This window comes from Natator depressus, chromosome 12, assembly GCF_965152275.1.
Source record: "Natator depressus isolate rNatDep1 chromosome 12, rNatDep2.hap1, whole genome shotgun sequence".
NCBI lineage: Eukaryota > Metazoa > Chordata > Testudines > Cheloniidae > Natator > Natator depressus.
In genome coordinates, this window is record NC_134245.1 from 19,659,909 (window position 1) to 19,687,086 (window position 27,178).

At 42.3% G+C, this 27,178-nt stretch overlaps 2 protein-coding genes across 2 annotated transcripts in view; one reads left to right on the forward strand and one right to left on the reverse strand.

The window, feature by feature from the left end:
• Positions 1-15,995, forward strand: part of VPS35 (VPS35 retromer complex component) — a 50,627-nt gene extending 34,632 nt beyond the window's left edge. The window contains exons 9-17 of the mRNA XM_074968681.1: positions 2,738-2,834; positions 2,924-3,072; positions 6,619-6,826; positions 7,542-7,697; positions 9,056-9,178; positions 10,350-10,529; positions 11,910-12,149; positions 13,180-13,323; positions 15,042-15,995. Coding sequence (XP_074824782.1) covers positions 2,738-2,834; positions 2,924-3,072; positions 6,619-6,826; positions 7,542-7,697; positions 9,056-9,178; positions 10,350-10,529; positions 11,910-12,149; positions 13,180-13,323; positions 15,042-15,221 — 1,477 coding nt within the window. The 3' untranslated portion in view covers positions 15,222-15,995. The remainder of the gene's footprint in view (positions 1-2,737; positions 2,835-2,923; positions 3,073-6,618; positions 6,827-7,541; positions 7,698-9,055; positions 9,179-10,349; positions 10,530-11,909; positions 12,150-13,179; positions 13,324-15,041) is intronic.
• A 1,317-nt stretch (positions 15,996-17,312) lies between these two features.
• LOC141996847 (histamine H3 receptor-like) lies at positions 17,313-24,401 on the reverse strand. The gene is made up of 3 exons (XM_074969149.1): positions 23,779-24,401; positions 23,157-23,323; positions 17,313-20,730 (listed from the first exon to the last, which is right to left on the reverse strand). The coding sequence occupies exons 1-3, from the start codon at positions 24,200-24,202 to the stop codon at positions 19,840-19,842; spliced, it is 1,482 nt and encodes a 493-aa protein (XP_074825250.1). The 5' UTR covers positions 24,203-24,401; the 3' UTR covers positions 17,313-19,839.
• Between the last annotated feature and the right edge of the window lie 2,777 nt (positions 24,402-27,178).

The following is a 27,178-nucleotide window of genomic DNA, read 5'->3' on the forward strand; positions in this document are numbered from 1 at the left end:
GCCTTACCAAGTATGAGGTCAGTCTAATGAAACAATTCACTTAACAGCAGGATTCCAAGGGAGGAAAAATTACTTTTGAAATGGTAAGAGTGGCCCATTTCAGACAGTTGACAAGAAGGTGTGAGTAACAGTAGGGGGAAATTAGTATTGGGGAAATTAGGTTTAGGCTTTGTCATGACCCAACCACTCCCAGTCTTTATTCAGACCTAATCTGATGGTGTCCAGTTAGCAAATTAATTCCACTTCTGCAGTTTCACATTGGAGTCTCTTTGAAGTTTTTGTTGAAGAATTGCCACTTTTAGGTCTGTTATTGAGTGACCAGGGAGATTGAAGTGTTCTCCTACTGGTTTTTGAATGTTATGGTTCCTGATGTCAGATTTGTGTCCATTTATTCTTTTGCATAGAGACTGTCTAGTTTGGCCAATATACATGGCAGAGGGGCATTGCTGGCACATGCTGATTCCATGCACACTCAGTGAGGGTGTCTTCCTCTTCCCCCCCCCCCCCCCCAAAAAAGACCCCTTTTAGTGAGGCAGTGGAAGAACTCCTACGGCACAGTGGTTAGAAAGTAATTAAGTGGCATTGCTTGTGTAAGGGGACTGTTGCCCCCTTACTAACATTCAGTGTGGGTGTTTTGGTTGGCTAACTCCCAGTACTAAAAAGGGGGATGGGTCGATGGGGAATCAGGACCCTGAGATTGACAGCCCCCTGGAACAATGGGGAGAGGCCAATGCTCCAGGTCAGCCTGAATGACAGGGCAAGCAGGCTAATCAGGGAGTCAGGAGGCCAGGGAGGTCCCGTAGTCCGTTGTCCGTGTGAGCTGGATTTGCCTGGGTCAGACAGAGTGGGGCTGAGCTAAGAAGAAAGCAGGGGCCCAAGCTGAGCTGGGGAGCAGAGCTGTGCCAGATCCAGAGAGAGCAGACTTGCCCTGGGAGCAGAGCTGTAGCAACCAGAGCCAGAGGGGTCAGAAAAGCAGTCCAGGAAGCAGGTCAGTGCTGGGAGCAGAGTCACAGAAGCAGCCTGCAGAGCAGACCTGTCCTGGGAGCAGAGCTGCAGTGACCAGAGGCAGAGGGGCCAAAGAAGCAGCCCAGGGAGCTGGAGGCAGAGCAGCAGTGCTGAAACAGAGTGGTGGGGCTGGGGCTGGAGCAGTCCGGAGCTGGGTGCGGTGAGCAGCTGGGGAGAGTGAGGGGGACCCTGGGCAGCGGGCCCAGCACAGGGAGACGCCTCAGCCAAGAGGCTCTGCAGGCCAGGCTTGGATTCTAACCCCGACAGGGCGGGGGCGACGCTGAGAAGAAGGGTCCTACCACTTAGAGCCTGAGAGCATGTGGCCACCACCAGAGCAAGTATCCAACCCACAGCATCCCTGCAGCAAAGCCAGGGCCTGAGAAGAAGGCCTGGGACTTACAAGGAACAGACTGTGAACTGCCCTGACATTCCAGAGGCTCTGTTTGTGATGTTCCCTGCCACAGAGCGGATTGATGTTTTCCTTAACCTTTCTCATTTTCCTTTATTCTTTTTAAATTTAATTGTTGATTAAATAACTTGCATTTGCTTTAACTTGTATGTAATGGTCAGTGGGTCAGAAGTGCCCAGTGCAGACAGAGTACCCTGGAGTGGGGCACCCTAGCCCCTGTCCTAGGTGACCACAGCAGGGTTGGAGGTCAAGCCCCCCAGGAATCCTACTCCCAGCCTTGTTGGGGTTACGAGGACTCTGCCAGACAGGAGAGTGGAAAGGGAGCCCTCAAGGGCAGGGAGGCCACTGGGTAAAGGAAGTGAAAGCGAGGACTCGATCCTTTCGCTAGCCCACTTCACCGGGGTAGTGCAGAAGCCAGGAAAGTTCCCCACAAGAGCGGAACTATTCCCCCACTTACACTTGGAGCTTGGCAAAGTCTTTGTATTGTTGCACAGCAGAGCAAATGTTACTGGCTTCCTGTTCTTTTTGAAGTGGTTTTTTCCCCCTCTAACACATCCTGTTCTCCCTTGTAACTTGAAATATTGAAACAGTGCTGTGAGCATGAATTGTAACTACTGGGCATAATTCCAGCTAATTACATGACATAAAGAACAGATAAACATCCCCTCTTGTCTTGCTTGCATTCTTAGCAGATGTGCATTCTTTCCATAACATGGAAATAAATTGATCACCACTGCTTCCAACCATAATCTTGTCTCCATGTTTTGCCCTGCACAAGCAGTGAAAGTCCTGGACTTGCTGATCTGACTTCTTTCATGAGTGTACAGCCAGCTGTCAATATTTATCTCCAATATACCTTTCTCTTGAGACCAGTACAGAGATTAAGTGATGTTTTCTCAGCAAATAACATGAAATAGTGGCTGCATTAGAATATGACCATTGTCTGACTGTTCTCTGCTGCGGAGGTGCAGGATGTATGCCCCATGTTTAGGAGCATGAATTCAAAAACATACCTAGGCCTCCCATTCTCCTCCTTTATTTTATTTTATTTTTTCCTTGCTCCCTGTTGTTTGTCACCATTCATTCTCAATCTCTTTTCTTGGGACTAGTATTTCCCAGGCTGTGCTAGTTGTTTACTTTAATGAAGACTGCTGTGCCTTCTGATCTCTCTCACGAACTTCCTACTCATGTCCAGTAGGTATTAATACATTGAGTCTATGTACATGTCTTATTCCTCTTTTGTTTGTGTGTATTTAACCCTTTGTCTCCCTAAAGTAAGAAGAATCTAACCTGAATGAGCTTCTTTCCTTCCTCTGTTCACAGGTTAGCTTTATTTGCTCACCGTGAAGATGGACCAGGGATCCCAGCAGATATTAAGCTTTTTGACATCTTTTCACAGCAGGTGGCCACTGTTATACAGGTGTGTTCTGAATACAAGATGCAAATCTGGTCTTTAACAAAAAACTAGACATTTCTCTCAAATTTAACTTATGCTGTCTCAAATTTCAGTCTAGACAAGATATGCCTTCAGAGGACGTGGTGTCATTGCAAGTATCGCTTATTAACTTAGCTATGAAATGCTATCCAGAGCGTGTTGACTATGTTGATAAAGTGTTGGAGACAACTGTGGAAATATTTAATAAACTTAATCTGGAGCAGTAAGTGAACACTAATTTTCTTGTTAAGTATGAAATTTTTCTGTAGTTTTTCTGGGAGCAACTGTATTTAGTTTGGCTTTTTTAAATAACACCCTCCAAACCCCTGCTGTCAGCCAAAAAAAGAGGAGATTGACATGTTATCTTAACTATTCATTTGTTTGGTAGACTGTAAAATGCAGTGTTATACAGGAGGATGATGATGATGATTTCAAAGGTGGTGATTTGGTCTCTAAGGGTATGTCTACACTGTGGTTAGACACCAGTGGCTGGCCTGTGCCAGCTGACTTTAACTCATGGGGCTTAGGCTAAGGGGCTGTTGAATTGCAGTATAAGTATTCGGGCTTGGGCTGGAGCCTGGGCTCTGGGATCCTCCCACCATGTGGGGTCTCAGAGCCTGGGTTCCAGCCTGAGCCCGAACGATTACACAGCAATTCAACAGCCCCTTAGCCCAAGTCAGCTGGTACAGGGCAGCTGTGGGTGTCTAAATGCAGAGTCGACATATCCTGAAATTACTGATGAAGACCAAGTATTGAAGAGACCCTGAATAAATTAGGTGATTGGTTGCTAACCTTTATCTTAGGTACACAGATCTTTTATAAGACATTCCTGGGGGGTGGACAGCATTCAAGTTATATTGTCGGAATACAGGATTATTCCTGAAAGAGCTATATGATCTTCAAGGTTTCCTTTTGGTTTCTGAGGAAAATCAACAAATGCAACTCTAGGAAGAATCATAGAATATCAGGGTTGGAAGGGACCTCAGGAGGTCATCTAGTCCAAACCCCTGCTCAAAGCAGGACCAATCCCCAATTAAATCATCCCAGCCAGGGCTTTGTCAAGCCTGACCTTAAAAACTTCTAAGGAAGGAGATTCTACCACTTCCCTAGGTAACGCATTCCAGTGTTTCACCACCCTCCTAGTGAAAAAGTTTTTCCTAATATCCAACCTAAACCTCCCCCACTGCAACTTGAGACCATTACTCCTTGTCCTGTCCTCTTCTACCACTGAGAATAGTCTAGAACCATCCTCTCTCGAACCACCTCTCAGGTAGTTGAAAGCAGCTATCAAATCCCCCCTCATTCTTCTCTTCTGCAGACTAAACAATCCCAGTTCCCTCAGCCTCTCCTCATAAGTCATGTGTTCCAGTCCCCTAATCATTTTTGTTGCCCTTCGCTGGACTCTCTCCAATTTATCCACATCCTTCTTGTAGTGTGGGGCCCAAAACTGGACACAGTACTCCAGATGAGGCTTCACCAGTGTCGAATAGAGGGGAACGATCACGTCCCTCGATCTGCTCGCTATGCCCCTACTTATACATCCCAAAATGCCATTGGCCTTCTTGGCAACAAGGGCACACTGCTGACTCATATCCAGCTTCTCCTCCACTGTCACCCCTAGGTCCTTTTCCGAAGAACTGCTGCGTAGCCATTCGGTCCCTAGTCTGTAGCTGTGCATTGGGTTCTTCCATCCTAAGTGCAGGACCCTGCACTTATCCTTATTGAACCTCATCAGGTTTCTTTTGGCCCAATCCTCCAATTTGTCTAGGTCCCTCTGTATCCTATCTCTGCCCTCCAACGTATCTACCACTCCTCCCAGTTTAGTATCATCCGCAAATTTGCTAAGAGTGCAATCCACACCATCCTCCAGATCATTTATGAAGATATTGAACAAAACCGGCCCCAGGACCGACCCCTGGGGTACTCCACTTGACACCGGCTGCCAACTCGACATGGAGCCATTGATCACTACCCGTTGAGCCCGACAATCTAGCCAGCTTTCTACCCACCTTATAGTACATTCATCCAGCCCATACTTCTTTAACTTGCTGACAAGAATACTGTGGGAGAGCGTGTCAAAAGCTTTGCTAAAGTCAAGAAACAATACATCCACTGCTTTCCCTTCATCCACAGAATCAGTAATCTCATCATAGAAGGCGATTAGATTAGTCAGGCATGACCTTCCCTTGGTGAATCCATGCTGACTGTTCCTGATCACTTTACTCTCGTGTAAGTGCTTCAGGATTGATTCCTTGAGGACCTGCTCCATGATTTTTCCGGGGACTGAGGTGAGGCTGACTGGCCTGTGGTTCCCAGGATCCTCCTTCTTCCCTTTTTTAAAGATTGGCACTACATTAGCCTTTTTCCAGTCATCCGGGACTTCCCCCGTTCGCCACGAGTTTTCAAAGATAATGGCCAATGGCTCTGCAATCACATCCGCCAATTCCTTTAGCGCTCTCGGATGCAACTCGTCCGGCCCCATGGACTTGTGCACGTCCAGCTTTTCTAAATAGTCCCTAACCACCTCTTTCTCCACAGAGGGCTGGCCATCTACTCCCCATGTTGCGATGCCCAGCGCAGCAGTCTGGGAGCTGTCCTTGTTAGTGAAGACAGAGGCAAAAAAAGCATTGAGCACATTAGCTTTTTCCACATCCTCTGTCACTAGGTTGCCTCCCTCATTCAGTAAGGGGCCCACGCTTTCCTTGGCTTTCTTCTTGTTGCCAACATACCTGAAGAAACCCTTCTTGTTACTCTTGACATCTCTTGCTAGCTGCAGCTCCAGGTGCGATTTGGCCCTCCTGATTTCATTCCTACATGCCTGAGCAATATTTTTATACTCTTCCCTGGTCATATGTCCAACCTTCCACTTCTTGTAAGCTTCTTTTTTATGTTTAAGATCTGCTAGGATTTCACCATTAAGCCAAGCTGGTCGCCTGCCATATTTACTATTCTTTCAACTCATCGGGATGGTTTGTTGTTGAGGAAACACTTCACACTGTACAGTATTAAAGTAATGTCAACCAATTTCTTAATCTCTAAAGATTACAGACTTGAATTCTTGTATTCCCATTTACCCTATGACTATTGCTAAATTGAACAGGATGCTTCTACTAGGTTAGCTCAGTTCGTGGTGTTCAGGTATCTTAAATACTACTTCTCAGGTCCCCTCTCTCCTGCCAGTAAATAGACAATTTATGGGCAAACCCTGCTCCCCACATTCAGGCACAGAGGACCTTGCTACAGTGGAATTGATTCCATTCTGTGAAGTGGGGGCAGGGTTTGGAAAGTCTCTATACAGGTTCATGTGACCTGCATGCAGCTGAGCTCGCTACCTTAGGGCCTCCCTTTGTACAGGTTCACAGTGATCTAATTATGTGTACTGGCCATTCCTCCTCATAAAGGGGAGGAAGAGGTGGGAGGATGGCATAGGCACGGCTGTTCTGGTCCTCCAGTTGGAATGATAGCTGTAATGCAGTTCTTCTACCACTCTGGTCTGGGAGGCCAACTCCTAGTGTGCATCCCTGCTACTTGGGATGTATGCTGGAGGCAGGATTTGTGCCTTTAACTTCCACCTTAATTGCCATCAGAGATTGCCTGTGTAGAGGGATTTTTCTGTCCCACTACAAGCAAGTGGTTGAACACAAGTTGAACAGTGAAACTATATTGTTGTGAAACACTTATTTCCACCTTTTAGCTTTCACTACTCCTTTTTTAATATCAGTCAACATAAGAGATTTCTAATCATTTTTTTTGTCTACTTATATTCCAGTATTGCAACAAGCAGTGCTGTTTCAAAGGAGCTAACACGACTTTTAAAGATCCCGGTTGATACCTACAACAATATCCTGACCGTTCTGAAACTAAAGCACTTCCACCCGCTCTTTGAGTACTTTGACTATGAGTCAAGAAAGAGCATGAGTTGTTACGTGCTTAGCAATGTACTGGATTATAACACAGTAATTGTCTCCCAAGAACAGGTATGAAAGGATACAGCTAAATATTAACTATCACAAACTTCAGTGTTTTTTCTGAGTCTGTGTGAAGTCTTGGAAACCAACACTAACTGACTTCATGTGGGTGGCTGGGTGTGTGTGGTATCTCAAAACCACAGTCTAACCACAGCTTAATTAGCACATGATTTTCTTTACCGTGCTTGGTAGAGTTACACTTGCCCTCCAAAATTATCTAGGTCGTCTTCACTCATCTCCCTGGTCCAGTGTGCCTAAGCCTCCAAGATGTGATCAGAGGAAATTGGCTAATTAATGAGTGGGAGTTAAGTGGGGAGGTGACTATGTAAAGTCTCTAGCTAAAAGCAGATTTACCATTTAGTTTTTTTTTTGTTTTAATCTAAGGTATCTAGACAACTTTTTAAAAAAGTACCTTACACGTATTTGAAGAGATGAAATCTACTGTTCATGCAGAGTGGGTGCTATTGTATTGTGAGGGGCACCCTTCAGAGCAGGATAAAGATTCCTTAGTTTAAAATAATAATGAAGTCTCTTTTCCCAGTGTGCTTTGAGTGCTGTGAATTGCTCTTTAAGATAGTAATGTAAAGAGTTGGTGTGTTCCTGATCAGTAACTTTTTTTGTGCTGATAGGATCTGATGAATGGGCTTGGCTCAGGTTTGTAGTTTATTACATGTTTGATACCACTCTAAGCCTGGTTGGATATGTTTTGTTGCCGCCTTTACAGGTTGATGCAATTATGAATCTGGTGTCAACACTGATCCAGGACCAACCAGATCAGCCTGCTGAAGACCCTGACCCTGAGGACTTTGCTGATGAGCAGAGCCTTGTGGGAAGATTTATTCATCTTCTACATTCAGATGATCCTGATCAACAGTATCTGGTATGGTTTTAACACTTCCACATGCATTTCATGCTCTTCAGCATGTCACCTGTGGTAATAATTTAAACCATCATTTGTTTATAAGATACATTTTAATGCAGCTGTAAGCAAAGGAACTAATTTTTAGATCTTAGTTTAATAATACTGATTAGGGTGGAGAGCACTTAGACTTCTCTATACACAAGTTGACTCTTGTGTAAAACTTGGTGTTGCAGAAGTCCAAGAGTGATTACAGCGGTTAATATTCTGTCATATGGGCCAAGTTGTCTGAAGTGGCCTTCAGTCTTGTTTGAAATTGAAGAAACATTATCTGTGCACTGCCTTGCATCTGCCAGTGTATGCTGGGTATATGTGAACATAGAGGCAGTCAGAGAATCTATCCCCTTGTGCTATCTAGTCATAGACAACGTGCAGTATTGCCAAATCTATATGGGACAGGTGTCTACAATAAATAAAGACATGATCATGTCCTTAAATGTTAAAACCAAATGGAACAAGTAGCCCACTAGACCATGCTCCCAGAGCTTGGACTGGAACCCACGTTTTCTGAGTCTCACCATTCCTCTGCTGTCAGCCAGTAGTTGTGAAATCCACTAGCAAAGTGTGCATCTCCTCTCCCGCTACTGCTGGCTTGCTTAGCTGTAATAGGTTGGCCTTCTCTACCAGTTTCTCAGTTAGCTCAAGTGGCAGAGGCATGTGCTGTCCATGTAAATGCTCAACCATGCTGATGAGCCATATGGTTGTCAATAAAGTTGCCCAGGCAACCTGAATTCTGACATATCCAAACATCTGAATGCTCAACTTTGCAGCCTTAATGTTCTTTGACTTTTTTGTGTGTGAAATACTATCAATAGAGGAAAGGCAGGTGGAAAGGCGACAGAACATCTCTTGAGATTTATTTTTACTTGTACAATCACATGTGATACAAGTAGTGTGATGTGGCTTTTTTCACTATGCATGTTCCCGTTACTTCAAATGTGTTTTTTTGGGTATTAGTAGCATTTGTATTCAAGAATTGATTTAATAAAGCCATGCAGTCAGTAAGCAGTAAACTGAATCTGGAGTACATTATCCACTTGAGTTCTCGTTCTTAGTATATCCATCATGTGATCATTATAAACCCAAATAGACACTGGATCCAACTAGTTAGTTTAAAAATAAGTTTAGGGAGCTGAATTTTAAATCAAAACTAAATTCACAGTGGAGGTGGTATACTAAAAATGCCACGGTAGAGAGGAGAGTTTTATGTATGGTATTAAATTGAAAAGAAAAAAATGTGCATTTTCTAAGTCCTCTTTAAGGCAAACGTGGAAATATCTCTAGGCTTACGAAAATAACTTTAGTCCTTTTCATTTTAGATTTTGAACACTGCCCGGAAACACTTTGGCGCAGGTGGGAACCAACGTATTCGTTTCACACTGGCTCCCTTGGTTTTTGCTGCATACCAGCTTGCCTTTCGCTACAAGGAGAATTCCAAAGTGGTGAGATATGCACATTTTGCGTACTTGCTTCTAGTCCTGCCCTCCTAAAAATTACTGTGTAGTTCAAAATTTGATACAGGGTCTTAAAACCGGATTTCTTCATCTTCTTAAAGCAGATATTAAATAAGAAAGCAAATCAATATCTCAAGCTATCAAGAGAGAAATAAGTTGTTTTTTTTTTTTTATTTAATCCACTCAGGTTCCTATCTAAGAAACTGTTTGCCCAAAATTTTTATGAAACAAAAATTGGATGTAAACTTGGATAGTTCTAGATTATGTTCTGAGACTGAAGGTGGCTGACTTGAATGCTCTGATATCATGCAGTGAATGATTAAGGGAGCATACTTCAGGTGACTGCAATGAAATTGCTACTTAAAATCAAGCTAGATACCTATAGCTCTAAAAGCGCATAAAGTTAAAATAAACTATCTTTAAAAATGTTAGCCCTTTTGAAAGCAAATAATTCCTTCTTTCAGATTAATTATAATGCGGTAGTTACTAAATTGTACATACTCAAAAAAAAATTCAGCAGAGTTTACTCTACTCTGGCCCCTTGAAAATTAGCAATCTCACTTCATCCAAAGACTTTTTTGTTGCAGTAAAATGTTTGTTCCACACTTTGTATGATGATGTTAATTGGTATTGGACATGTTAGAACATTCCTCATCAAAATACTTTTAGGGTGAGCATCAAAATCTTACGTAATTTAAGATTATATTTTAATAATGACCCCTGTTCACGACTCTTCTTTTTTTTTTTCTTTACATCATGTGCACGTTCACTGTTTTGTGGTTGGGCTGACTTGCTTGTGAGTATTAAGCATAATCACGATAACTGCGCCCAAAAATTGGGTATACATTTCTGAAAGTCAGGCTCCAAAATGTGGTGGGGAAGGTCATATTTAGTGCTACTTTTGAACTGTCATAAATGGAAGGTTTTCTGTGAAAGACTAATGAGAATTCTAGACCAGGATACAGAAGTGCAAACAGATTTTGTGTGGTAACCTGCTCTAATGTGATTAAACATTCTGCTTTCTTAATTAGTGTGCAAAGCTGAGTGAGATCAGTTGAGAGAGGAAGAGAATAAGAGTAATGATCATGTTTTGATTACTTTCCTCTCCTTGCTGTTGCGATGGATTAGTCCAAGCTTTGACTTAACTGTATTTCTTTAGGATGACAAATGGGAAAAGAAATGCCAGAAGATCTTCTCGTTTGCACATCAGACCATCAGTGCTTTAATCAAAGCAGAATTGGCAGAACTGCCTCTGCGGCTCTTTCTCCAAGGAGCACTGGCTGCTGGAGAAACTGGTTTTGAAAACCACGAAACAGTGGCCTATGAATTCATGTCCCAGGTAACAATGATGTTGCTGAATATTTTTCTTCACCTGCATTGCTTTAAAAACTTGGTGTGGCTAGTTTGTCTTTGTTGTTGGTTGGCTATAGAAATTAAATCCGACATTTAACTGCAAAGATTGCTGAAGGTCTAGCAACTGATCCTCTTCAGGAAGAGACCCCTGAATCTTCCCTTTTACTCCTTCAGCCCCATGTTAAGTTTAGCTTCTCCCTGCCTGAACAAGTGCTTTAATTTAACAACTTCTGGAATACAGCAGTGCCACGTGCTGCTCCAGCAGTCCTTTCATTGGAGAATGGGGCTGCTTCTACATTAAATGCTGCTTCAGCAAGTTTTCTAGGTTTAGTCCAAAACTCCAGCTACCTGTCTGATGTGGCGCAACCCCAAGACATTTACAATAAGCTTCAGAAGTTGCAATGTTGAGTTTTCATACTGGGTCTTGCTGCTAAAATCCACAAAACTTATTTCAAATAGTCCTTTTATCTGAAAATGAACCTCATTTATTTCATAGATCCCTGTTGAATAACTCCTTGAGCTAACTTTACTGCACATTGACCAGATTACTGGAAAACAATGAATGTTTGAGGCCAACATATTCTTTCCTCTGAACCCCCCCCCCCCCCCCCCCCCCCCGATTGCCTTGTCTTTCCAATGCCAGGTCTGGATAGCTGAGACATTCAGCATGTGCTATGCTTCACTTTCTAATTGTGGCTGGTGTGTGACTTTTAAAAGTTGTGTATAGAATCTTGTTTTATGAAAGTGAGACTGATGTTCTCAGGTGTGTATGTATGTGCACAGTCTTTTTAAATAAGAGGGTCTTTTCCTCATGAGACACTTGCATTGCTGCTTTACAAATAGTTTTAATGCTGTACATTCATGTCAGTGGGATTTACTACCCAGGGTCACTGATTTACTCCTTACTGGCTTTCTTCCCCTGTGTAATTTTACATATTCTGGACATAGAGTGGAGCCTGCACCAAGGGCCGTCTGTAATAGGAAGCTCCTTTTCTTAAGTAGCATTTTAACTAAAGGTTAAACAACGCTTTAGTAAAGCTTTGAGAGTATTTGAAAGCTGACTTGTTGTAGGCCACTAGGTTTTTCATTTAGTTCTTTTTCGTGTCTCTCTCTTAGGTAGCTTTAGACAAGCTTCCTTGTTTGGTTGTGTTTTTTTTTTCAGTTTCTGGCTTTCTAGCTTGGTTCTATCCATGCTGGAATTAATCTGTCCTATTTACTAAGTATTCAGCCTTAAAGTGTGTGTATGGAATTCCACCCACAAAGCTTCAGAGAGCTTTTAGAACACACGCTTACATTCCCTTTGCTAATATTGGGGTAAAGAACAGTAATTGTAACTTTGTTTCTTCTCTTCTCTTGGTTGTATTAGGCATTCTCTCTGTATGAAGATGAAATCAGTGATTCAAAAGCACAGCTGGCTGCAATCACCTTGATAATTGGAACATTTGAAAGGATGAAATGCTTCAGTGAGGAGAACCATGAGCCTTTGAGGACTCAGTGTGCACTGGCTGCTTCAAAACTGCTTAAGAAGCCAGACCAGTGCCGGGCTGTAAGCACCTGTGCCCATCTGTTTTGGTCTGGCCGAAACACTGACAAAAATGGAGAGGAGGTAGGAGGGCATATTCATACACATTTTAGGTATTTTCCCACAATTTGGGTGTCTGACTCTTTCTCAAGCGTTTTGGTTTCATGTCTGTGAAGACCTTAGATAAGCTATGAACCTGTAAAGTCTGTTTTATATTATCTATAACAAAACAACTAAATTTGACTTTCCTAAAACTTGGCTTGATGAGAACTACAAAGTAAAGTAAGCTCTAACTAAAAAGTTATGAACAGCTGAATAGTGCAAATTTTGAAAAGCATGCAGTTAAGGACAGACCCAGTATTGCCTAAAATAAGTAGAAAAAACTATTGACTTTGAATGGGAGTACTAAATTAGCCACAGTGCCATACTGAAGTGTTCATTTATAGGTTTACTGAAAACTTATTTTATTGTGCATACTGCACAGGTAACTTTCAAAGTGACCAAGTGGGTTCCAGAATCATTTTTTCAAACTCAAAGCAGCAATCCTTGTTGAGGACTTGACCAAGTTACCTACTTGTCTGACTTTTTACTGTAGTCTTCTTTCATATGTAGAAAAGATTGTAATTACATTTTTAAAAGGGGAAAATTTAACCCTTTAATCTCATGTAGTTGAAGGGATTTTTTTCTCAAATTAAATTTTAAAGGCCCCTTCCTGCAAAGATCAAGCAACAAACTTCAGCCCACTTAGTGACTCTTTCAGAAAGTTTTAGTATGATTAAAAACTCATAGGGTTTATAATGAACGCTTTTGCCACCTTAGCTAGAGTGGACGCCAGTAGGCAAGTGTGTACACTGATAAAATGATCTGAGACAGTAAATATAAAGCTCTTTAAAAGAAGTGTTGGGTGCATTCGTAGTTCTATCTCAAGGAGTGCTTGATTCGTCTTAATAGGTGGTGAATTTATGTAGGTTTTTGCATGTCCTTGTGCTCAGGCTATGCAAGATTCCTGGTACACAGGTGTTTTTGACTGTTGGCCACTCAGGTGTTGGTTGAAATGGTGTTGGAGGCTTATGTTTGTCCCTATATATAAACATTTTGTTTTCTCTATCTTTAGCTTCACGGAGGAAAAAGAGTAATGGAATGCTTGAAAAAGGCTCTAAAGATAGCAAATCAGTGCATGGACCCTTCACTCCAAGTTCAGCTTTTTATAGAAATTCTGAACAGATACATCTATTTTTATGAAAAGGAAAATGATGTGGTAAGTGAAGATGTAATATAGAACCATAGGATTTTTCTTTAAAATAGAACCCTGTTTGAAGTTTTTCTTACACTACAGTTTATACCCAACTCTCCTAATGATGTGAGCTAAATTCATCTCATAGCACCTCTTATTTAGCATTGCTTGGTTGACAAAGTAGTGGATCAGTTCTATGTCTGTGAAAAAGATCCCCTTTTTTCTAAGTCATTGCAATTGCCATTTGTCTCTAGTTCCATGGAGGAAAGAGCTGTGCTGCTGTAATGTAGACGCTTCTTATGTTGACAGAAGGATTGTTGGTCGATGTAGGTAATCCACCTCCCCAAGAGGCAGTAGCTAGGTCAGTGGAAGTATTCTATAGTGGAGATTAGGTTGACCTAACTATATCTCATAGGATCTGAAAATTTCACAGCCCTGGGTGATTTGTAGCTAGGTCAGCCTTATTTTTAGGTGTAGAGTAGGTTATAATATAAAATGTAGATGTTCAGTAGAAGTTCTTGTATTACCCATTAGCCCGCTGTAAGTGAAGATGAATATAAAATAAGGAACTAAGGCTGGATAATAGTGATTTATTAGGACTCAACTCCTAAAGTTTAACTTTAATTTAGTTGTAGATAGCATGTTTAATTTTGCACATCTTGCTTGTGTGTATGTGAAAGGAGAGAGACAACTGTTAGAGGAGAATGTTGAGCTATTCTTCCTAGTGGGAAAACTGGTTCTAATTTGTTTCAGATGCAAACTTTTATTTTATCAGTGGGGCTTCTGGTATTGTACTGACTTTAAATGGATTTCAGATGCAATATGGTATGTGGTTGTGAAAATGAGTATGGGGTAACTTTGAAGTTTGTACGCTTCGTGATAATGCTACTGTGAAATCAGGTTGCATGGGTTTGTAGCCTAATTAGGTTTCAGTGGTTAACATACTTCAGAGGCTGCTTTTGTACTTAATTAACATACCCTTCCAAGATGCGCAACTTCAAAACTTAGTTTCAGAGGACCTACCTTTTCTGTGATTTATTTGAAGCATTTTCCTCTGGTTTGCCCAAACTGCATTGACGCTTTCAGTAGATCCTGCTGTGAAAATCAATTCTCTTACATCTGACTACAGTGATATGCTAAATCCAATAGATTTCCAGATTTCTGTCGTGTAGTACTGTCTTGTTAAATAGTTGCTGTGCTTCACCCCAGAGGCAGCTGCACTTAACAATGGATGAAATGATTCCCTGTGTATGGCTTGTACTTTACGTAAAGGTTAGGGTGGGTTTTTGGATGAGTCTAAGGATGCTCAATTCCCATTGAATTCCAGTGAGCTGGATGCCAGACTCTTTTTTTAAGCGCCACTGAGAATCCCAGACTTCAGGGACTGCTTTCTCTACAATAGAAGCTGCTCTAATTCTAAGATTATTAGAAAAGCTCCTAGAAATAAACTTGGCCCTATAATTTTTTACAAGGGATTTTGAAGTATTTTAATGTTGTTGTTGAATTAGTCTTTGCAGACTCCTGTGAGGTAAGAAACATTGTACCTATTTTAAAGATGGGTAAATGGCGGTACAAAATCATTGTCACACAAGCCTCTGGTAGAGCTGCAAGACTACCTCTCTAGTGCCCTAACTGCACTTACTTGGAGGCAAAGTCTGTGGGTAAAAAGAACTAAGATCTCTATTAAATGTGCTCAGTTGTCATTTACTAGTAGGATTTAGCTATTTATATATTTATTGTAGGTGACAATTCAGGTTTTGAATCAGCTCATACAAAAGATACGAGAAGACCTTCCAAACCTTGAATCTACTGAAGAAACTGAACAAATTAACAAACATTTTCATAACACACTGGAGCACCTGCGTTTGAGGAGGGAATCGCCAGAATCTGAAGGGCCAATTTATGAAGGTCTTGTCCTTTAAAGAAGACACACTTGCACAGACATGCACACACTGTACTTATTTCTGTCTTTCCATTTACACACAGTATGTCTTTTTATTATGATAGATTTAATAGACTGTGCCTTTCAGAAATGCCAAGTTACGTTACAATTCATTTAAATGTGATGTGTTCAGTTCAGCACTTCCAAACACTTGTGTTCAATATGTTAACAAATTTTAAAAGGTGTTCAGATTGGACCGGCAACTATAGATTTGATTATGTTAGCATGACTGGATCTGTTTCTTTAAAATTCATGTGACATGTTAGGGCTCTTCTATTCCAAGTTATGACCTATCTTTTCTGTCTCTGTTCACTGTCGCTTCTGTAGCACTATGGAACTCTAACCTGACAGTGGCTATCCATCTCAAAGTGATCTGATTTTTTTTTTTCTTTAATAGAGCATTTGATTTTGGGGGCTATTGTTTGTTGGGTTCTGCTTGAGCTTTTCTTTTAGTGCAAGTTAAGTCTAAGTGTAATATTTTCCCTAAAAACTAGAATATATTAATGCATGTTTAGAGCGTTTTAAAACACCATGCTCAGAAACAAAAGTTATATTTTGCATATTAGGGCTCTGTGACATTCAGTGAGGGCCAGTACTGTGCACAGGGCGTATTTATCAAGATAATTTTGTTCCAAATAGTATAAAAAAATAGAGAAATTGTGATCTATATAGTATATGTATAACCATTGTAAATTTAGGGGAAAATGCATTACACAAGTTTATTCAGTATCATGATTTTGCACCATTGAAACAATAAAGTTGCTATTAACTCTGGTTTTATGTCTGTCTGCTGTTGCATTTAATGTTTGTTACAATAAAATCAAAAGTAAATACCTTGAATCACAGGTGGGGTCATAAAATCTAAGTGCGTTTAACTCAAACTAATGGGCAGAGCATACACTGGTGTTTCAATGAATACAGATGGCAGGATTATAAAATGGCTACCTAACATCAGAATTCAGCCAAGAAACACTAACACTTAACAAGCATCTGGCTGAAAGTTTGTGTGTATATATTTTTTGTTTTATAGAATACCTATTGTGAGATCTGTCATACAATAAAATACCCCACTAGAATTTAAAGGAAGTACACAGCCTGATAGCCTTCAGCCAAAATACCCTATCCATTAAGGGGTGAGGAAAATTAAAAGTAGATCAGGAGGCTTACAAAATTGGCTAATGGGCTAGCTGCTAGTCAGTCTAAGAAACTGGTGGTCTCATTCTGCAACAGAATTTCACTAAAAATTCTGTCCTCTTCCTGATCCTGACTCAATTTAAGGACTAATAGTCAGTCCCAATGTCTACCAAAAACTGTTTTATTAGCCTTGTACAAATAGCAGCAGCGGACCCATTTGGGTAGTTAGTATAGAAGTCTATGTTGACATGCTGATGCATGTGGGAGAACACCACCTGTAAATCTCTGGCAATCCAGGCAACTGATTTGATACTGCAGATTCTGTGCTATGGTGATGGGTGCCTTTATTAAATGTATAATTTCTTAATAGTGGAGCTCTGGAAAGGATACCTTATGCTGTGCCTCAGTATCTGCAAGAGATACATTGATTACAAATCACCAGTTGTGCCCTCTATGGAAAAGTTTACTGTTGGCATCTTTTGGCCTTCCAAGAACAGTCTGTCTACAAACTTTTATGCTAGAAAGCTGTGAACATAACTTCTATTCTGTAGCGCTAGCGAATCTTCAGTCTAAGAAGTTTAGTGAGTCATCTTTATCGTAAGAGTTTGTAGGTGATGGTGGTGTGGAGCTAAGAAATAAGAGCCACCCTTTGTTTTACAATATAGACCCTATCCTGCTCCTAGGAGTCCTAAAGGCCCATCTGCTAGATCTTCATGAAGCATATCCAAGTGAGCACAATTAACAGAGTCTTGGGAATAGGTCCATTTTACCATGTCCCCTTCTGTTTCCAAAGTAACCATGTATGCTGGAACCAGGCTGCTGCTATAAGTATTAAGTAGGCTATTTTATGACTTAATTCATTTAATAAAACTTATTAAAAAAATAAGTTTACTGTAAGTAACAGATTTCAAAACAGTGGTTCACAGGCCGCATATAATACAAGATGGGTCTTAACAGCTGATTAACATGTGTGTCTGCTATCGTAATGGACAAATATGAATACTGCTATTCACCTACTGATTTTTTTTCAGTTTGTCAATGGGGAAGTAGTTGCAGAACAACACAGGATGCTCATGGGGGGACATTCTCCTGCAAGCTAAGAAACTGATCCTTTCATGGGTTTCACTGCTCAGATCAGTGTGCTTAAAGTGTAGAAGATGTGACTGGCATTCAGTGTGTCCAGCAATATTTGACTTGTCCCATTGAGGTGAAGGGAGAAAGATGAGAGAACTGAAGAGGTAAAAAGCCAAATCATGCTTTCACCTCTCCAATTAACGCAGACACACCTGAACGCAGCAGAACCACTGCAGTATCTTTCTGTGGGCCTGGGGAGCATGCTGTGGAGCTCTGTCTTCTGTGGGTGCTTCCTGCATTTCACTCTCACAGATAGGTTTAGGAGGGCAAGAGTAGTGGGACTGGTATTTCATAGGCCTGGAAGGGAATTCCCTACTCTCATGGCAGGACAAAGTATTATCTAGACGAGCTACACAACTACCTCATTGCTTATGGAGTGGCTATGCACTGACATTCCATGGCTGGTCATTCTCTCTCCCCTGCCTGCCTCAATGCACAGCATGGCTGTTTTCTAGGGACAGGATTTGCTCCAAATAATATAAGTGCTTGACTGGTAGTGTATCCCATACGAATATTTGAGAAAAGGAGATTTTTTTTCAATGTCTTTTTTTCCTATTGCCATCTCCTAAGCCCCGCCCGGGTAGAGACTCTGCGGAGAACAGTCTTTGCTGGATGAGATGGGGGTGGGAGGGTAGGAGGTGGACTTGAATAAAAGATTAGTAAGGATTTGTATTGGGCCTAATGTGTCAATAGTTTCACTTACCACTGGTAACTTTCTGATGGGCCACTGGACACAGTCTTTAAAAAAGGCAAACCATTTTTATCTGCAAAAGGATGTACATTTTGAAGGATTCAGACTGCATGTTTATATTTTTTACTTTGTTTTATTTTGGGGGTGTTTCCCTGGATTTTCACTGAATGTGTCTGATCTGACTGTATATAACTAGGCTTTGAAAGATTTGAGTGTTTTTAAAGATCAATTTCAGCCAATATCTGTTTGTCTAAACATATTTTCATTCACTTAAAATCTTGCAGTAGCAGGAAATCAATTTTAGTCTAATACTAACTTTTATTTGAGACCATCATTGTGGATAGTGAGATGCATAAAAACATTTAGGATCACTTTAAGCACTGTTCATAGATTTAAAAAGATGCCTGTAGGGTAAATATATACTGTTGTGCTCCAATTACATGTGGTAGTATATGTTTATATTTCTCTGCAACTTTGACCCTAATGCCCATTGACATTATGCTGGACTCTGTACTAACAGACTGCTAACATGACAAAATAGCAAAACTAAAATTAGACTCTTATGAGCCCACATTTTTCTTCCTTCTATTAATCTCTTCTCTCAATAGCCCCAAAATAAGCCACATCAACATTCATATTTAGAGTAGCACACATTTCCATATACCCATCCAGTGTTAATAACTCTTAAACCTTCCTGTTACTTATCAAATACATTTTATTCATTCGTGATTGTTCTGTATGCACTTAGTTTTAACTCTGTTTTATAGACTTACATAGGTATAAAATAGATAGGCTGCTGTTTTTTGGTATGGCATTATACACAAGCAAGAGTACGATGGTGTGATATTCTTTTTAAGAACACGCACAGATATTTGGTCCCCTATCCAAAACTCACTTCAGCCAAGGAAGACTTTAGTGAATTTTGAATTAGGTCCTTAGTGCAGCATTGTTTATAAATGTACATACAGTAATTTGGTGCAATACTGCTTACACATTGATAAGTCCACACACAGCTTATCTTTTCTTAAACTTTCTCTGTACATTTTGATTATTTTAATGGAGGGATAAATCAGTGGATGGATAAAAATACTGTAAATTTAACCAGTTTCTTCCTTCTGAAAAATGCATCTTTTTTTCAAACTTGACTCTATTTTTTAACTTACATTAATTCTTGCAGTATTTTTACTTTCTGTACTCTGTATTTTTATGGCCTGCAGATGTCATCTACACTTTATCATTGCAAAGTAATTAAAGGGAATTTTATCAGGTTATAGATCATATTTTAAGAAAAAAATCCTAACCTGTTAACACCTTAAAGTATTAAAGATGAAAGACTTTGCCAACTCTTACTTTACTTTTTTCACAGGAATGCTGTTTGCCTTTTTGCATGTCATTTTGCTTTGAATGAAAACAGACTAGATAGGGTCACTTTCTGGTTGTGATGCATTAGCATTGCAATGTTATAAATCTTTCTCTGATTTATTTGTATTTTTATTGATCTTTAAATTCTCCTAAGTCTACCCTGACTTAAAGTAACCAGGGGTAGTCCTAATTCATGGACCTAAACCAAAGCAGCACCAGTAGGTTCCTTTTAGAAGCAATTAGTGTTTCTACATAAGCTCATTTTTCTTATATATTTTTACATAAAAATGTGGGGATGGATTTTAGCCTTACCAGGACACAGCAGTTTTATAAAAGCTTTTCTAAAGCTCATGTGGCACAGTGGGTATAAAACAGGGTTAATGGCTGAGTTCAGCCACAGAAGCCAAAATGAAGTCTCGTAGAGAGAATGATGCACACATTGCCCATGACAAGCTGCTCTAATGATCATCAGAAGTGTATAAGGAGCCCAACACAAACCAAACACACAGACAATAATTGCTAAAGACTTGGCTACTCGTTTGTCCCGGGAAAGTCTAACTCTGTTTGCCATGCTGTTAGCAATATCTGTTCTTCTTGTGGTGTTGCAAACATTTTCTATAGCTTTGTAAAGACTGCCCCTGGGTTCTTTAGTCTCAACATCCACCTGTAAGGGTGGTAAATCTTGACCGACATTAAAAACTAGGGACTGGTTATCAAGTTTACATAAGCTGAGCTTTGAACTGCAGGGTCTAGTGGGTGAAAGGCTACTTGCTCTTCTTTTCTTATCTCTCTGTCTGTCAGTAGGTTTTACAAAAAATATTACATGCTCTCTTTTTTTCCCTTGGAAACTTGTTTCACAGTCCTCTTGATCAGGTGCTAGGTTTTCATTTCTCATGGGTGTGCGTTTCCTTATGTTGATGTAAATGCTTAAGTTAAAGTATGTAACGCTAATGAAAGGTGTAAAGAATTCAATAGTGGAAGCAATCATTAGGAAATACCAATTGTAGAAGAATTCAGCATAGCACTCTCCTTCGGGGAGGATAGTTTTTTGAGCAATATACTCCCAACTGATGATGGCTGGTCCATAGAGAAGAAAAGCTGCAATCCATACGATTATCATCTTTAATACGGCATTTCTAGTCATCCCCTTCTGAGCTCTGTAACTCACCTAAGCAATGAAAAAAGTAACAAATGATGATCATGCTCCCCAGAACAATCCAATAACCTATAACTACAATGTTAAGGATTCCTGTTTTATTTTTGTTGTACATGCTGGGCACATAAAAATGAAAAACTTTCCTTACTAAACACATTGTAACAAACCAAAGCTATTCCTGCCACTCCCTTTCCAACACCCACCATTTAATAAAATAGACACCCTTCCAGCTGTTTGCTTGTCCATGTTCTGTGCAAAAAGAATTGCACCTTGCACCATTCCTAAGAGCTGCTAGACTAAGGTTGTTGCGGACTGCACGAAACATATGAATTCTTGAGGAAAGGATCCTACTTCTAGCCCCAGGCAGAGGTTGCATGTGTGTTGCTGTAGCTGTGATGCCTGCTTGTGGGATATTGTGGGAGTGAGTTTTTGTTTCTTAGTTTTTATATTTTCTCCTGTGGCATTAGTTAAGTAACTTGTATTACATTTCCAAGTGATGAGTTGAGTTTACAGAACACCTCCGTACACATTTACTAAACTGTAGGAAAGGCTGTAATGTTAATTTTTGGTGATCATAACCTGTCATACCAAAATTAATTAGGTTCCCACATGTCTTCCAAATATTAGTGCCTCAGTCTGTGACTTGTAATAAACTGGATATGAAAATCAATACGTTGGGAAATCTTCCTGCTTCCCAAACAAAATCAGAAAAAGCAATGACATGAAGGACAAAAGGAAAACTTGGCCAGGCAAGAAGGTGCATGCTATTTCTGCAAAATGACTGTTCTCAATCCACAATGTGTATTTCAGTGAACGCCCAAATATTGAGAGAAGTGAGGGCTATAGCAATGGGCAAAGGGGGGGCAGGGTCAGAAACCTGAATTGTAATCAATGTTTCCTCTAATTTTTGACAGGCCCTGTGCACAAAAAAACCTCTTCTGTGCAAATTGTTGACAGGCCGTGTGTGCAAAAACTTTCTTCTGGGTAAATTATTGTGCTTCTGTGTAAATTTGTGTGCGGGCAGTGTTTCACTGTGTGCGTGGGGTTTAGGATCTGTGGGCGTGTGCGCGCGTGCACACACACACACAGTTTAGAGGGAACAGTGATTGTAATCCTATGCTGGTCCTTGACTTGCTATAAAATGAGGGAGAGGGAACTTCCCTGCTTCACATGCCTGCTGTGGCCTTTAATTAGTATTTGTGTCATGGCTTGCACAGGCAAGTACAACTGCTTCTTTGGCCTGGTCTACACTACGAGTTTAGGTTGAATTTAGCAGCGTTACCTTGATTTAACCCTGCACCCATCCACATAACGAAGCCCCCCCCCCTTTTTTTTAATACTTAAAAGGCTCTTAAAATCTTTTTCTTTACTCCACCACCAATGAGGGGATTAGCGCTGAAATGGGCCTTGCCGGGTAGCATTTGTGGTAGTGTGGACGCAATTCAATGGTATTGGCCTCCAGGAGCTATCCCAGAGTGCTCAATAGTGACTGCTTTAGACAGCGCTCTTGACTCAGATGCACTGGCCAGGTAGACAGGAAAAGGCCCGCCAACTTTTGAATTTCATTTCCTGTTTGGCCAGTGTGGCAAGCTCCCCTGCACAGGTCACCATGCAGAACCCATCAGCACGGGAAACCATGCAGTCCCAGAATCGCCCAAGAGCTCCAGCATGGACCGAACGGGAGGTATGGGATCTGATCACTGTATGGGGAAACGAATCTGTGCTGGCAGAACTCTGTTTGAAAAAACAAAATGCCAAAACATTTGAAAAAATCTCCAATGGCATGAAGGATAGAGGCTGTAACAGGGACCCTAGCAGTGCGTGTGAAAATTAAAGAGCTCAGGCAAGCCTACCAAAAAACCAGAGAGGCAAACAGCTGCTCCGGTTCAAAGCCACAGGCATGCTGCTTCCATGATGAGCTGCATGCCATTCTAGGGGGTGCAGCCACCACTACCCCAACCCTTGGGGGACACGCAATCAACTGTATAAAAACATTTTCTAAAAAAACAACTTCTATAAATTTGACCTAATTTCAAAGTGTAGACATACCCTTTTGTGAATGAGACTATACCTCTCTGCCCTTGTTCTAACCCAGCCTCCAGGCAACTAATCTGCGTCCCTCTGTAAACTGTTAAGGTTCAAGTTCCTCCTAAATTGAAGACTCAAACCAAACCACTCTAAGCTTTGCTTTGTTTTCCTAAGGTAGCATTCAGTCCCCATGAGCTGGCTGGAGCATGGTTGGCAAGCAGTGGTAATGCAGACCGTGCTGACCAGGCGAGGCAGTGACAGCCTCAAAAACCCACATTCTCTTTTGCATTTATTAGCATGTCTGATCTCACCCTTTTTAACCCAGGAGTCTCCCCCTAAGCTCCAGGCTGAGCGCGGCAGCAGCGAGGGGCGTAGAGCTCCAGTCATGGTAGAAGGGCTCTGTCCCTTACCGCTTTGGTAACGGAAATGAATCTGTCGAAGCTGATGAGGACAATGTTGAAGACGGAGGCGGTGCACACCAGGTAATCCACCACCAGCCAGAGCTTGCACAAGCCCTTGCCGAACTTCCACTCGCCCGTCAGCACGTAGGGGATGTAGAGAGGGATGCAGAAGCCACCTGCGGACAGAGAGCTCAGCGCCGCAGGAGCACACCCGGTCCCCGGCTCCGCGTACTCCTGTGTCACAACGCCCGGCACTCCCAACGGGGCAGGACCCGCCCGTTGAATGGCAGCTGGCTGGGGCTGAGCCGCGGCTTGCAGCCTGGCTCCCTGTCGCCCTGGGAAAGGCGGGGTCGTGTCTGCACGCGCCCTGCCCCCCGGGCATTAACCCGAGGGACTTAACCTGAGGACAGAGCCCAGCTGGGCACCTTGCTGCCCCGCTCCCTGCCCCGTCCCGGGAGCGGTCCCTACCCCGGCTGCAGCGCCCCGGGACTGGCTCTCTCTGCGCGCTCCGCATCGCCCGGGGGTCCCAGCGCGGGCCGGGCCCTGCCCCCGGCCGGCCCAACCAGCCCGCGCCCCGCAGCCTGTCCCGGGGCCCGGCTCCCGCGGGCGCGCCGCCGGGCGCAGAACTCACCCACGAGGAGGTCGGCGAGGGCCAGGTTGAGGAAGAAGAAGTTGCCCTGGGTGCGGAGGCTCCGGTCCACCACGAAGGCCAGGATGACCAGCGCGTTGCCCAGCACGGTGGCCAGCACCAGCAGCCCCATGAGCGCGGCCAGCAGCACCGAGAGGCCGGCGGAGAACTGGCCGTGGTGCTGAAGCAGCTGCCCCGCGCCGGCCGCGCACGCGTTGCCCAGCGCCGCCGGGCGGCTGGAGAGGTTGAGCCAGGGCAGGTCCCCGGGCATGGCTGCTGCGCTGGGCGGAGGGCGCGGCAGGGCACAGGTACGCGCCATCCCGGCCCGGCCCGGGAAGCCGCTCGCTGGGCGCTGCCGGCTCGGAAGGCGAGTCGGGCTCTGGAGCCTCTGCGCCAGCTGCCGGAGCAACTCCAGGGCGGGCTGCATCCCCCGCCCCGTCCCCTCCTCCACTGGCCGGCCGGCGGGAGGCGGGGACCGGCAGGAGGGAGTGTGGGAGCGGGAGCAGCGCAGGGACTGGGCACAGAGGAGCGGCCCCCCTGGTCCCGCTCGGCCCTGAAGCGGCAAAGTCGCCAGCTGAGGAGAGCAGCCCCGCCGCGCGGCGGTGAGCCGCGTTCCCGCCCGCAGTGAGTGCGCTCAGCCTGAGGCGGGCTGTGAGTTGCTTAGGTGGTACAACCCCCCTCATATCCCAGCCCCCGCCTGCGTCTGTTCCACGCCTTAGCGCAGCCCGGGGCCGGCCACGGGTGATTTGAGAGGGCAGGTGCTCAGAACTTCCTAAAAGTCAGACCCCCTTTAATGGGTCCCGCCTGGGGCACCCGAAACCTGAGGCACTGCAAATCATTGGCCAGAATCTGTCCAGGTCGGGTCCCTTCAGATTTCTGGCCTCACAGACTTCGAAAGCGGTTCCTGAGTTTACTAGGATCTCATGGTGTCAGTTAGAGTGAGGGAAATGATAGAGTTTCATGAGACACATTTTGGTCTCTATTTGTCATTGCCTTTAACTTGGAACCCCAGGCTCTTCTATTCAAAGAAATCTCTAGTCTATCCAGGCAACATACTGAATAGCTGTCCACAAAGTTAGGGAGCCAGTAACCAAAAGTTACTTCAATGAATCGTTCATGTTGCCCAGAAGAAGATTGCAAAATCCTGGTGTAGATGACTTTTGCTCTATTTTTAGCTCTTTTCACAATACTCAGGATGGAAGTCTTAGTTTCTTTTCTGTTCAGTACTATGAAATACCAACATGGAGCAACCTTTTTAAGGGCTTTTGAGTAGTCAGCAACTGTGTTATACAAGGCTAGTGATTTAAGCAGCCACTGAAAGATATTTGAAGATGACATTGAACTAACACTTTTAGTTAGTCTCACACAATAGGCTAGAACAATGTGCCTTGCTGAAGCCCTTCCAATTACCCTGGCGGTGTAAAGGGAAAATGTGAAAAAATGATTTATTTGTACACAAAAGAGAAAATAGACCAGGCAGAAAGGAAATCAAAAATTCCAGAGCTGACGCTTTGGGAAGCCAAGAGCAATTATTGTTTGAAAAATGCTTTTTATTTGACAATCAGTTTTAAGTTGGGCTTTGTTACAAAACACATTGTATTTGACAATGTTTTAGGCTGCACTTTCTGTTTAAGTGCCCAATCCTGCTTCCACTGAAGTGAATGTCACTAGATTCAATGGAAGGAGGATTGGGTCAGAATGGATTGCTCTAGAGAACCCACAACATCTATTGAAGTCCACTGTGATTGAAAGTATATATCCTTTTAATGGGTGAAATCCTACTCATCTCAACTCATGTGAGTTGTCCTACTGAGCTAAGTTCTGCCCTAAGATACATGCATACAACCCTGCTTTCATTCAGTGAGAGTTACACACTTCTCAAAGGACAGGGTTTTTTGTCCCTTTGACTCCAGTGGGCCCATCTTTGTAATTAAGGCAAGCAGCGTTTGGCCAAAGACAATTATTGGAGGCACTTATTCCTTGCACGCCATTGCAGAGTGGATAAACATCTCTCTCTCTTTTTTAAAAAAAATAAAAAATAGAGATTTGCATAAATCTGCAGTTTGCAATAACAAAATTCAAAAGCAATTGACTGACACTGAAGAACAAGCTAGTCATATAGATATCAGGGGAAGCAAACAAGAAAAGCTGTTTTAATAAATTGCCTAATCTTTGTATGTGTGCATGCACGCTTGCACTCAGTAACACAAACTGGCCCCTTTTCACAGAGAGAATACTCCCAAAGCTAGCTTTTATCAACATTGGGAATAAAAATTCCATTACAGTTCCACAGCTGGTGTAAATCAGCATAACTACACAATGGAGTTATTTCTATTTACATCAGCTTGAGATCTGGTCCTCCAAGTTTATGCTGATATTGAGGCTGAAGTGTAATATGTACAAGCAAAGTACCCTTTCTATATGCTTCTGTATCTTTCTCTTCCTAAAGCAAATAAATAAAATCACACAGTGAAAAAGGGAGGGAAACAAACAAACAAATAAAAGAAGGTTTAAAAGGATGTTGAAAAATTGGAGAGAGTGCACAAAAGAGCCACAAAAATTATTCAAGGGCTGGAAAAAATGCCTTACAATGAAATATTTAAAAGAGCTTAATCTGTTCAATTTATCAAAAATAAGACTCAGAGATAGCTTGATTATGGTGTATGAGTATCTTCAAGGGGAGACTATACCAGGAACAATGGGATCTTTAAACTAGCATGGAAAGGCATAACAAGAACCCAGGGCTGGAAGCTGAAGACAGACAAATTCACTTTAGAAATAAGGCACACATTTTTAATAGTGAGGGTTATTGACCATTGGGACAAACTATCAAGTGGTGGTTTATCCATCATTTTGCTTTCAAACCAAGACTGAATGACTTTCTTGAAGGTATGCTTTAGCCAAACACAAGTTTATACTTTAGTTAAATACAAATTATTGGGTTCAATACAGGGGTAATGGGTTGACATATAATGGCCTGCGATATACATGAGATTAGACAAGATGATATAATGGTCCCATCTGACCTTAAATTCTAAGTCTATGATTAAGGTAGTTTTAATAGTGATTATTACCTGATGTTGGGCCTGCCTGGCTCCTGTTTTCATTAAGACCAATGGGAATTTTCATCGACTTCAATATGCATGAGATCAAGCCCATTGATAATTTCTGCTGATTATGCTATTGAGCATAAAATACATGGAGACAGCACAAAGATACAAAGAAGAGAAAACAAGACTCCCAGTCATAAAGAAAAGAGAAGGATTTTTTTGGTGTTTTTTCATAAATAATTACTATATTCGTCAACTCATTATGCATACCTTGATTGTCACATAGTTCAGAGAGATCAGTGCACATTTCTGTAGTGTACAACCTGAAGTCAGATTTTTGAGATTCTCACTGG